At 42.2% G+C, this 11678-nt stretch overlaps 1 protein-coding gene across 1 annotated transcript; it reads left to right on the top strand.

Annotated features, from left to right (window-relative positions):
• Nucleotides 1-1587: 1587 nt before the first annotated feature.
• On the top strand, nt 1588-11440 carry LOC109923912 (arylamine N-acetyltransferase 2-like). The gene is made up of 2 exons (XM_048608947.1): nt 1588-1631; nt 10458-11440. The coding sequence occupies exon 2, from the start codon at nt 10463-10465 to the stop codon at nt 11336-11338; it is 876 nt and encodes a 291-aa protein (XP_048464904.1). The 5' UTR covers nt 1588-1631; nt 10458-10462; the 3' UTR covers nt 11339-11440.
• The last annotated feature ends 238 nt before the right edge of the window (nt 11441-11678 follow it).

The raw sequence follows: 11678 nt of genomic DNA, 5'->3' as shown, positions 1-11678 counted from the left end.
AAGATGTTTGTTTATTTGCAGATACATGCAATTTTGTTGAAAAAACACAATTTGTAGTCGGTCAGTGTGATATCTTACAAATTCCTGCTTTCGGAATAAAACCAGCCTGACTGCAGGTTAAAACTCTGAGACAGATTCTGAACAAGGCCTCACACCCACAATTCAGTGTCTGACCCCGAGATGTCACCTTTTGTACATTCCTAACACTTTGCCCAATTGTCATGGAAACACAGCACTGACAATAGCTTTATGAACATTTTACTCACTGTATAACTCTCTTGGCCACCTGGAGAGACTTATTATCTGACACTCCACTCACACCAGTTGTATAATCTTTGATCTCTCTGCCTATAAACTCTTGTGCTCTCCTCTCTCTCTGTACCTGACGAAGGGGCTGCACTCCCAAAGCTTGTGTGATTTCAAATAACACAGTGTGGTGCTGGAAGAGCACAGCAGGCCAGGCAGCATCAGGAAAATTGACGTTTCGGGTCGGGACCCTTCTTCAGAAATGGGGAGGGGGAAGGGAGCTCCGAAATAAACAGAGAGAGGAGGGGTGTGGCTGGGGAAGGTCGGTGGGATGGTGACACGTGAGTGCAGGTAGGCAGTGGTGGGGATTGTTCAGTGAGGTGTGAGGAGCGGATAGGTGGGAGAGAAGACGGATAGGTTGTGCCAGGTCAAAGAGGCAGGGATGAGAGGGAGGGTTGGTCGTGGGATGAGGCCGGGGGGTGGGGAGAGTTGGCCTGTTGTGCTCCTCCAGCTCCACACTGTGTTATCTCTGACTCCAGTTACTGTCTCTGAGTGATTTCAAATAAACCTGCTGGATAGTATAACCTGGTATTGTGTGACTTCTGACATTGCACTAAAACAAGTGAATACAGAATTCAGGTATCGGAATTTGGAGTTGTTTACAATGCTGCTCTATCCCTGTCTCTGTCAGTGCTTCGAAAGCTCTTTTGTCACTGTATTACAGCATATTGCATAGAACTTCATGCAACACCAGCTTTAATGTGTTGGTAAAACATCCAATGTGACGTTCTCCGGGCTATATGGTGGAACTATTTCTAAAATGCCAAGTTTATTTGCCGAGCAAACTTTTTTTTAAATCGCAAAATAAGTTAAAAAGCCAAACAGAGACGCCAGGGCTGAATGAGTAATCATTAACTGGGGGAAGGTCGCATAGTGCTGTGCAGTTTGAAGGGTTCCTGTATGCAATAAACTGCAGTTGTCTCAATTTATCTGTGCGATTGGTTTTAGGGTTACTGAGATGTCTCCTGCTTGTTTCTGACCTGACCTGGGGTGTTTGATTTTAAAAATTGCTAAATGTCTGGCTCATTTGTCAACCAAATTTCACAAACAAAATTGAAAACAGAATTCAGGTGCAGGATTTTGTTAAACACTCCCTCCTTGTGCCTATCTATTTGTAATTCAAAAGCTCCGTTTTCTAACTGGATGAAACTGAATGAGGTTGTTGACTTGCTCACCGAGCTGGCTTGTTTTTGTTCAGACATTTCATCACTGTGCTAGGTGACACTGCTGATGAAACTGAATTTCTGAAATCCAGAACTCACTGGTGCTTTTCTATCGACAGGACAGGAAGTAATTGAAGTGCCGGAAGAATCACTGAGACACAGGTGAGTGGTGATAAGACCAATCCTAGTTCTGATGACATTTTTATATAAAACTAGAATCAAGAGCACAGACTGTACATACCAAAGACAGACTCAGGCACGACTATCCATTTGGCTTAGTGGTAGGAGACATGGGGTGGTGGTAAAAGTCTGTGACTATTGGTTATTGTCCACCGGGATCAATGCAGGGTCCCTTGTTGTTCTTGATATATGTCAACCATATGGAAGTGAGTGTAGGGAGGCGATGGCCTAGTGGTATTATTGCTGGACTGTTAATCCAGAGACCCAGATAATGTTCTGGGGACCCAGGTTCGAATCCCGCCATGGCAGATGGCGGAATTTGAATTCAATAAAATATCTGGAATTAAGAATCTAATGATGACCATGAATCCATTATTGATTGTTGGAAAAGCCCATCTGGTTCACGAATGTCCTTTAGGGAAGGAAACTGCCATCCTTACCTGCTCTGGTCTACATGTGACTCCAGACCCACAGCAATGTGGTTGACTCTTAACTGCCCTCTGGGCAATTATGGACGGGCAATAAATGCTGCCTAGCCAGCAATAACTTCGTCCTGTGAATGAATAAAGGAAAAAAAAGCTTCCAAATGATAAAGATTTGCCACATTGTTGACAGTGAGAAGGAAGGTCTTAGGTTGCAGGATGATGTAAATGGATTGACCAGTGACAGGTGGAATTTAACCCAGATAAGTGTCATGTGATGCACTTTGGAAAAACTAACAAAACAAGGGAGAACTCAGTGAATGGCAACACACTAGGAAACTCAGAGGAACAGAGAGATCTTGAGCTGCTTGACAACAAATCCCTGAATGTGGCAGGGCATGTTAATAAGGTAATTATGAAGGGATACAGGGCACTTGACTTTATCTGCCATGGCACAGATTATAAGAGCAGGAAGGTCATGTTGGAACTGTGCAGAACTTTGGTTAGGCCAGAGCTGGAGCACTGTGTGTAGTTCTGGTCACTGCACTACAGGAAGGATGTGATTGTAGTACAGGCGATGCAGAGGAGACTGTCATCAGGATGATATCTAGGTTGGGGCATTTCAGTTATGAACAGAGCTGGATAAACTTGGGTTGTTTTCTTTGGAGCAGAGAAGGTGAGAGGAGCATGATAGAAATGTTTAAGATTATAAGGGGGACAATGGATAGGGTGAATAGAAAGCAGCTGTGACCCTTATTTGGAGGGTCAGTAACAAAGGGGTATCATTTTAAGGTGAAAGGCAGGAGGTTTTGAAGGAATTTGAGGAAAAGCTTTTCCACCCAGAGGGTGGTGAGGATCTAGAATGTACTGCCTGGGATGGTATTTGAGACAGGAAACCTCACAATCCTGAAAAAGTACTTGGATGAGCACTTAATGTTAAAAATTTAAGGCAATGAGTCAAGCACTGGAAAGTGGGTCGAGTGTAGATTTAGAGCCTTTTTCTTTGTAGGTGCAGACTCAATAGACCAAAAAGCAGCTTCAGTGCTGAGTGATTCTATGATTAGGAAAAAGGTTCTGATTAGACTGAATGAGGACCCAGGCACCAAATTGAAGATCAAAATCTTGAGGCTAATGATTTCTGGTCAACTACCTGAGCCATGAGCCAATTAGCAGTGGGCTCACAAAACTTGTGAACTTAATATGTGGCTCAAGGACTGGTGGGTTCCATTCATGGGGCACTGGCATCAGTACTGTTAGGAGGGGAATAGGGGTGATTCTGTTGTGAAGGTCTTTACCTGAACTCTGTTGGGACTGATGTGGAAGTAGAAAGGGCTTCAAGATGAACAGTTGGGGAGAGGGATCAAACTGTGTAAATGTATCAAATCAAGGGGTAGTGCCAAGGCAAGAAATCAAAATAATCATGTGGTAAATTAAAGTCAGAGATTAGCAAGAAGGAACATGGAGAATAGCCTAAGACTATACCACCATTCAAGACTAGATTTCACAAAGATAACAAAAAGAACAAGCCAAAGACTCTGTATCCAAATGTGCATAACAAAGTAAATAAATTGACAGCACACTTTGAGGATACAAAAGATATTCCACTAACCTCTATAAAGTCTGAAGTATCAGGCAATGGGACCCTGTGTGAGAACATCTCTGGCTATGTCTGGGGCATCTTGAAAACCATTGTACAAGGAACTCCCCAGCTTCTGTTGAAATACTATAGATTTCTTACAGAAACTCAGCACCCACAGACCAACCGAACCAGGAACATTCCTTTTCACAATGGATGTTTCGGCACTCTACACCAGCATCCCCTACAATGATGACATCCCTGCAACAGCCTCAGTACTCAATAGTAACAAGTGCCAATTTCCAGACGCCATCCTACAACTCATCCTCTTCATCCTTGACCACATTGTCTTCCCCTTCAACTAGTTCTTTATCCTAGCACATGGAACAGCCATGGGGACCAAATGTGCACCCCAATATGCCAACATTTTCATGCATACTTTTGAGCAAGACTTCTTTGTTGCACAGGATCTTTCACCAATGCCATACACTAGTTATATTGATGACACTTTCTTCCTTTGGACTCATGACGAGCAATCACTGAAACACTACATAGTGATATCAACAAGTTTCATCCCACCATCAGACTTACCATGGGCTACTCTTCAGAATCAGTCTCATTCTTGGACACACACATCTCCATCAGCGACAGACACCTCAGTACCTCACTCCACCGCAAGTGGAACCACAGAAAATCACATGACGCTGCACATCTATAGCTTCCACCATTAACATATTAAAGAAGCCATCCCCTACGGTTAAGCCCTGCGCATACACAGGATTTGCTCAGATAAGGAGGAATGCGACAGGCACCTAAAGATTTTGAAGGATGCCCTCTTAAGAATGGGATATGATTCTCAAATCCTCGATTGCCAGTTCCAACACGCCACAGTGAAAAACTGCGATGACCTCCTCAGAAGACAGACATGGGATACGATCGTTAGAGTACACTTCTTCATCTGGTATTTCCCTGGAGCGGAGAGACTACGTTATGTTCTTCGCAGCCATCAACACAACATCAATGATGATGAACATCTCACCAAGATCATCTCCAAACCTCCACTTCTCGCCTTCAAACAACCACTAAAACTTAAACAGACCATTGTTTGCAGCAAACTACACAGCCTTCAGGACAACATCGACTGCAACACCACACGACCTTGCCATGTCAACCTCTGCAAGACATGTCAGATCATTGACGTGGACAGTGCTATCACACGTGGGAACACCACCCACTGTGTACACGGCAGATAATTGTGTGACTCGCCCAATGTTGTCAATCTCATATGCTGCAGGCAAGGATGCCCCGAGGCATGGTATATTGGCAAGACCATTCAGAAGCTACAACAACTGATGAGTGGACACTGCACAACAATTGCCAGACAGGAATGTTCCTTCTAAGTTGGGGAACACTTTAGCGGTCAAGAACGTTCAGCCTCCAATCTTTGGGTAAGCGTCTCCAAGGCAGCCTTCAAGATATACAACAACACAGAATCGCCGAGTAGAAACTGATAGCTAAGTTCTGTACACACGAAGACACGTTGAGACCGTGATCTTAGATTCATCTCCCACTACATGTGACCCCACCATACTTCCTTACTGTCCTGTTTTAACGCCATCACCTTAATAACTTATGATCTCTCTACCTTAATTAGTTTGTTCAGTTTTGGATTACTTGTTACTTTGGTAAGACCCTCGGCATGTGACTCTTATGCCTGTCATGTTATTCCAGTCATTTGGTTTGTCTCCAGCACCACCTTATTTTTAATTTTTTGTAATTATCTCTGCCTCAATTAATCAGATTGTAGGTCAGCGCTTCACTTGTTATTCAGATGTTGGCATTGTACTCACACTGTCTGACACTTTTGATCACCTGCAGAGAGGTATTATTCAATACTCCACTCACACCATTTGTATGATCCCTCTGCCCTTGATCTCTGTGTATAAATTCTGTGTCTGTGTGGTTCTATCTCATTTGGCCTGATGAAGGGGCTACGCTTTGAAAGCTTGTGATTTCAAAGAAACCTGTTGGACTATAGCCAGGTGTCCTGTGACATCTGACTTGGCCCGCCCCAGTCCAACAGTAGCACCTCCACGCCCTCATAAGGACAGGAGATGATTCTCAACTCATCAATTGCCAGTTCCAACATGCCACAGCGAAAAACTGCAATGGCCTCCTCAGAAGACAGACATAGGATACGACCTATAGAGTACAATTCTTTGTCTGGTACTTCCAGTACTAATATCGATATAACCGGAGATGAAAGGAAAAGGGAAACTTGGTGAAATTACCAATCATTGGGGAAGCGTTACTGAGCAAACAATTGGAGCTGTGAACTCCTAAGTCCCTAAATCTAACGGACCTCAAGGGTGTTGAAACTGGTGCTTAATGAAGGTGGAAATGCATTGATGCAAATTTTCCCAAATTCACCAGATTCTGGAAATGCTCTATTAGACTAGAGAATGGGAAGTATTATTCAAAGAGGGGAAGACAGCAGAAAATAGGAAACTACAGGTGAGTTAACTCTACGCTTTTCATGAGGAAGGTGTTGGAATTGATCATTTTGAGGAGTAACATTTACTGTGGATAAAGGGAAAACTGTGAGTGCACTGCACTTGGATTTCCAGAAGCATTTGTCCACAAATGGTTATTGCTCTAAAGACGAATCTCATGGCATAGAGGCTATGTAGGTCACATGTCCCAAAGACTGGCAGATTGAATCAAAGAGCATGTGCCTCCAGCTGTTCCAAACACAGAGGGTACCAATCAAACCCAATCAGCTTGCACTGAATTCCAACATTAGACGTGATTCCACAATTGGACAACATTTACTGAATAAGTGAGTATGCAAACAAGTAATTTAGGTTTGTCATTTGGGCTTGCAGGTTTGCATGCTTGCATGTACTAGAAGCTACATAAATTGCTGCAAGATCTTACAAGACAGAAAGACACGTGTGCCTATTTTAACTCAACAAAACAGACGTCAGCCATATGCTAGTTCACCTCTCAAAAGGATGACAAGGTGTAGAGCTGGATGAACACAGCAGACCAAACAGCATCATAGGAGCAGGAAGGCTGACGTTTCGGGCCTAGACCCGAATGCCTTGATCAATTGATGAATTGGATTCAACTGGGCTTATTTAAAACTTAAACAAATCTGCCAATCATCATAGACTAGTGCATTGTCCCTGGCAATACCTTTACCAGTCAGAGTCCATTTATCAGCCAATTACCACACTCGTCCCCAATGGTTTAAATGTTGCTTGCTCATTTGTAAAGCTTTTTGTCTTGCAAATTGTCCTGATGATTACAAGATGAAAAGCTCTGACAACATATCTTTTGAGCAATGACATAGGTAGAATGGTGTCTGCTTGACCTGTTTGCTATGTCAGAGACAGGAATTAGTCAGTGAAATACAGGAGCTATTTGAAGGTTGTATATCAGAGGAAGCACTGAAGATATTTTCAGGAGAATGAGGATGCCGAGCTTTGTAGATTCTGCTTCGAAAGATACTGGTCAAGTTGTATATAAAAATTTAGAAACAACAGGAGCAGTATGTTCTTTTACATGAACATACAAGTTAGGAGTAGACCATTCGGCCCTTTAAACCTGCGCTACTTTTCAATAAGATCATGGATGATCTGTTTGTGTTCCCAATTCCACATTCCAATTTACATCTCATCACCTTTGATTCCTTTGTGTAAGAAAAATCCAGCCATGACTGTCTTAAAATATTAATTGCCCTTACCTCCACTGTCTTCAGTAGCAGAGAAACCCAAAGTTACACAACCCTCAGCGAGAAGAAAAATTCTCTTCACCTCTGTCGTAAAAAGGCAACCTGTACTTCTTAAACAGTGGCCTCGAGATCTGGACTCATCTACAAGACGAAATATCCTTTCTATGTCCACCATATCAATCTTGTACACTTTAAATAAGACATTGTTCACTCTTCTAAATTCCACTGGAAACAAGCCCAGACTGCACCTAACTGCATGAGATAGTCCACTCATTCCAGGTATTAATTCAGTAAACCACCCCTGGGTTAGAACATAGAACATAGAACATTACAGCGCAGTACAGGCCCTTCAGCCCTCGATGTTGCGCCAACCTGTGAAACCAATCTGAAGCCCATCTAACCGAAACTATTCCATTATCATCCATACGTTTATCCAATGACCATTTAAATGCCCTTAAAGTTGGTGACTCTACTACTTTTGCAGGCAGGGCATTCCACGTCCTTACTACTCTCTGAGGAAAGAACCTACCTCTGACGTCTGTCCTATATCTATCACCCCTCAATTTAAAGCTATGTCCCCTCGTGCTAGCCATCACCATCCGAGGAAAAAGGCTCCCACTGTCCACCCTATCTAATCCTTTGATCATCTTGTATGTCTCTATTAAGTCACCTCTTAACCTTCTTCTCTCTAACGAAAACAGCCTCAAGTCCCTCAGCCTTTCCTCATAAGACCTTCCCTCCATACCAGGCAACATCCTGGTAAATCTCCTCTGCACCCTTTCCAATGCTTTCACATCCTTCCTATAATGCGGTGACCAGAACCGTACGCAATACTCCAAGTGCGGCCGCACCAGAGTTTTGTACAGCTGCAACATGACCTCATGGCTCCGAAACTCCATCCTTCTACCAATAAAACCTAACACACCGTATGCCTTCTTAACAACGCTATCAACCTGGGTGGCAACTTTCAGTGATCTATGCACATGGACACCGAGATCTCTCTGCTCATGCACACTACCAAGAATCTTACCATTAGCCCAGTACTCTGTTACTCCTTCCAAAGTGAATCACCTCACACTTTTCCACATTAAACTCCATTTGCCACTTCTCAGCCCAGCTCTGCAGCTTATCTATGTCCCTCTGTAACCTGCAACATCCTTCCGCACTATCCACAACTCCACCGACTTTGGTGTCATCCGCAAATTTACTAACCCATCCTTCTACGCCCCCATCCAGGTCATTTAAAAAAATGACAAACAGCAGTGGCCCCAAAACAGATCCTTGAGGTACACCACTAGTAACTGAACTCCAGGATGAACATTTCCCATCAACCACCACCCTCTGTCTTCTTACAGCCAGCCAATTTCTGATCCAAACCGCTAAATCACCCTCAATCCCATGCCTCCGTATTTTCTGCAATAGCCTACCATGGGGAACCATGGTTCTTTGTTTTTTATTTTTTATTCTGGTACATTTACCTCGTTCATTAAATAAGGAGAGTAAAACTGCACATAGTATTCAAGATGGGGCGGCATGGTGGCTCAGTGGTTAGCACTGCTACCTCATAGTGCCAGGGACCGAGGTTCAATTCCAGCCTCAGGTGACTGTGTAGAGTTTACATGTTCTCCCTGTGTCTGTGTGGGTTTCCTGCAGATGCCATGGTTTCCACTCACAGTCTAAAGATGTGCAGGATAGTTGGATTGACTATGCTAAGTTGTCCATAGTGTCCAGGGATGTGTAGGTTAAGTGGTTTAGCCATGGAAATGTAGGGTTACTTGGGGGTGAGTTCGTGTGGATTTGGGCTGAATGGCCTGTTTCCACAGAGTATGGATTCTATGATTTATGTGATGTCACCAGTGCCTGTAAAATTGCAGCATAATTTATTTTATTATTTTATATTCAATTCCTCTGATAATAAAGCATAGTATCTCAGTACACTTTTTGATTATATGCTACACCTGCATTCTAACTTATTATGACTCATGCACCCAAACACTTGGATCCTTAGAATTCTGCAGTCGTTCTCAGTTTAACTAATACTCTGCTTTGTCGTCTGTGGTGTCAGATGTCAGCAGAGTGAAGGGATTGGAAAGGAATATAGCAGTGATGGATGATTGTATAGACAGGGAAATAGATACTATTCTCTGCAGCTGGGACCAAGAGTTTTGACTGTTGTCTGTGTGATGCCAGGCTGAAAAGCATCCCCTCGTCTGGAGGTGAACATTGGGCAAGAAGGTTCAGATCAAGTCATTGTGTCCACATTAAAAAAAAGTTGTAATTAGAACTGAGAATGATGTTTTGCCAAGAGAATTTCAGAAGTTCAAGACCAAATTAAAAAGCAGGACCTCAACGTTGATAGTGTCTTGACTGTCTTGAAAAGGGTACCTTTTCTCCCAGACCGAAAAAAAATGTTTAAAAAGGGCCAATTTAAGCAGACTTTCTTGATTAAAGAAAGAGTGAGTTTATTAATGACTAAATGTGAGAAATGAATACGCAACTCTAATATACACAGATCAGAAAAGAGAAGTGAGTCCAAACCAAGATAAAAGTTGAGATATAAGGATCAGTTGCTGGGTTGTTTGTGAAGAATATGTTGTGGAATATTGCAGTCTTTATATTGGGTTAGTATTTGAACAGTTGATTTTGAGATTCTTGGCATTGCACAGTAGCTGAAATTCTTTTGTCCCATTTCCTTTCAATTATTCCTGGCTTGTTGCCTCGCTTCTAGTACTCAGAGCAACATGTTTCTTTTCTTTCTCTACCTCAGTGCAAGGGTGTTTTCTTAAATAATTGAAAAGTTAGCATTTCTAACACTTAATACTGAGAGAGAACAGATCCTGGTTGGTCCCTCTAGCACTATGAATCAACAGAAGCAGTGTTACTGACCCAGATCATGGCTGAAACAGACCATGATGGGATGGGGGGTGCGGTAGGCAGAAGATTAGCCATAAGTAAACAGGTAAAGAGTCAGAAAATATTGAAGAAATAAATAAGTCATAAATCAGTGGCTAGCTTTTGACAGGATACAATTTGGACTTTCTGTCTTCTGTTCTAATTTATTTTCTTTATCACAGAGAAGATGAAGCTTTCTGAATATTTTGCACGAATTGGCTACACAGGACCTTGCAACAAAGCTGACCTGGAGACACTAGGCAGAATAGTTGAAAACCATCTCACATCTATTCCCTATGAAAATCTCAGTCCACACTGTGGAGAAACAATTGAGGTCAATGTGGAAGCAATCTTTGATAAAGTGGTGAGGAAGCATCGAGGTGGCTGCTGTGTGGAACATAATGGCTTATTCTGGTGGGTACTAAAGGAGATGGGGTACAAAGTGATGTTTATAGCTGCAAGATTGTACAAACCAGCAAAGGATTGTTACGAATCCTACCCATCTCATTGTATCCTCATAGTCACCATTGATTCTAAGAGTTATGTTGTTGACGTGGGCTTTGTATCATCCTACCAACCACGACAACCACTGGAGCTGGTATCAGGCAAAGAACAGTCTCAGCTTCCGGGCACATACCGCCTGACTGAAGACAACAATATCTGGTACATGGATAAAGCTGTAAGGAAACTTCACATTGAAGGTCAAAGCAACAACAGTGAGTCTCTGCAGAACCATCCTGCCTACCAAAAACTGTTTTGTTTTGCCCTTAAGCCTTGTAAAATTGAGGATTTTCAGGACAAATTAACCTATTTAATAACAACTCCTGGGGCCATGTTTAAAGAATTATCCTATGTTTGTTATCAAACCCAGAATGGCATTAAAATTCTGAAGGGTACAACCTACATTGAAAGGATCTTTAATGGGAAAGATGGAACAGATGTGAGAACCTCCAAAACGCTGACTGAAGAAGAATTACAACATGTACTCAAGGAGACATTCAACTTGATGTTGGACAAGAAGATAATGCATGTGAATAACTTCACTCATTTCCTGATTGAATAACATCAATTCACCATATAATAATATCCAGCATCATATTTCCTCTTCTGAAAGTTAATGCATTATGGGGGTTGGGATCCTGTCAGTTTTATATCACGAATTTCATTGGGGAATAAATCTGTAATTTCATTAGGATTAGTGCAATAAAAGCTCAGTAATGAAAAATCAATTTATAAGCTTAAAGATTGATCATTTTATAGTTAAATGATTGACAATTTACAGATTTTTTTGTTTTATTGGGGTGAAGAGAAATCATTTTCTTGGTTGCAATGAGGGCTGCTCTCCATTTTATTGACAATAAAAAATACAAACTATTCGCCTGTAAAATCTCATCAAGTAATTT

Source organism: Rhincodon typus, chromosome 20 (assembly GCF_021869965.1).
Source record: "Rhincodon typus isolate 14 chromosome 20, sRhiTyp1.1, whole genome shotgun sequence".
NCBI classification, from domain to species: domain Eukaryota; kingdom Metazoa; phylum Chordata; class Chondrichthyes; order Orectolobiformes; family Rhincodontidae; genus Rhincodon; species Rhincodon typus.
The sequence above is the reverse complement of the archived record's forward strand: the minus strand, read 5'-3'. Positions and strand labels throughout refer to the sequence as shown.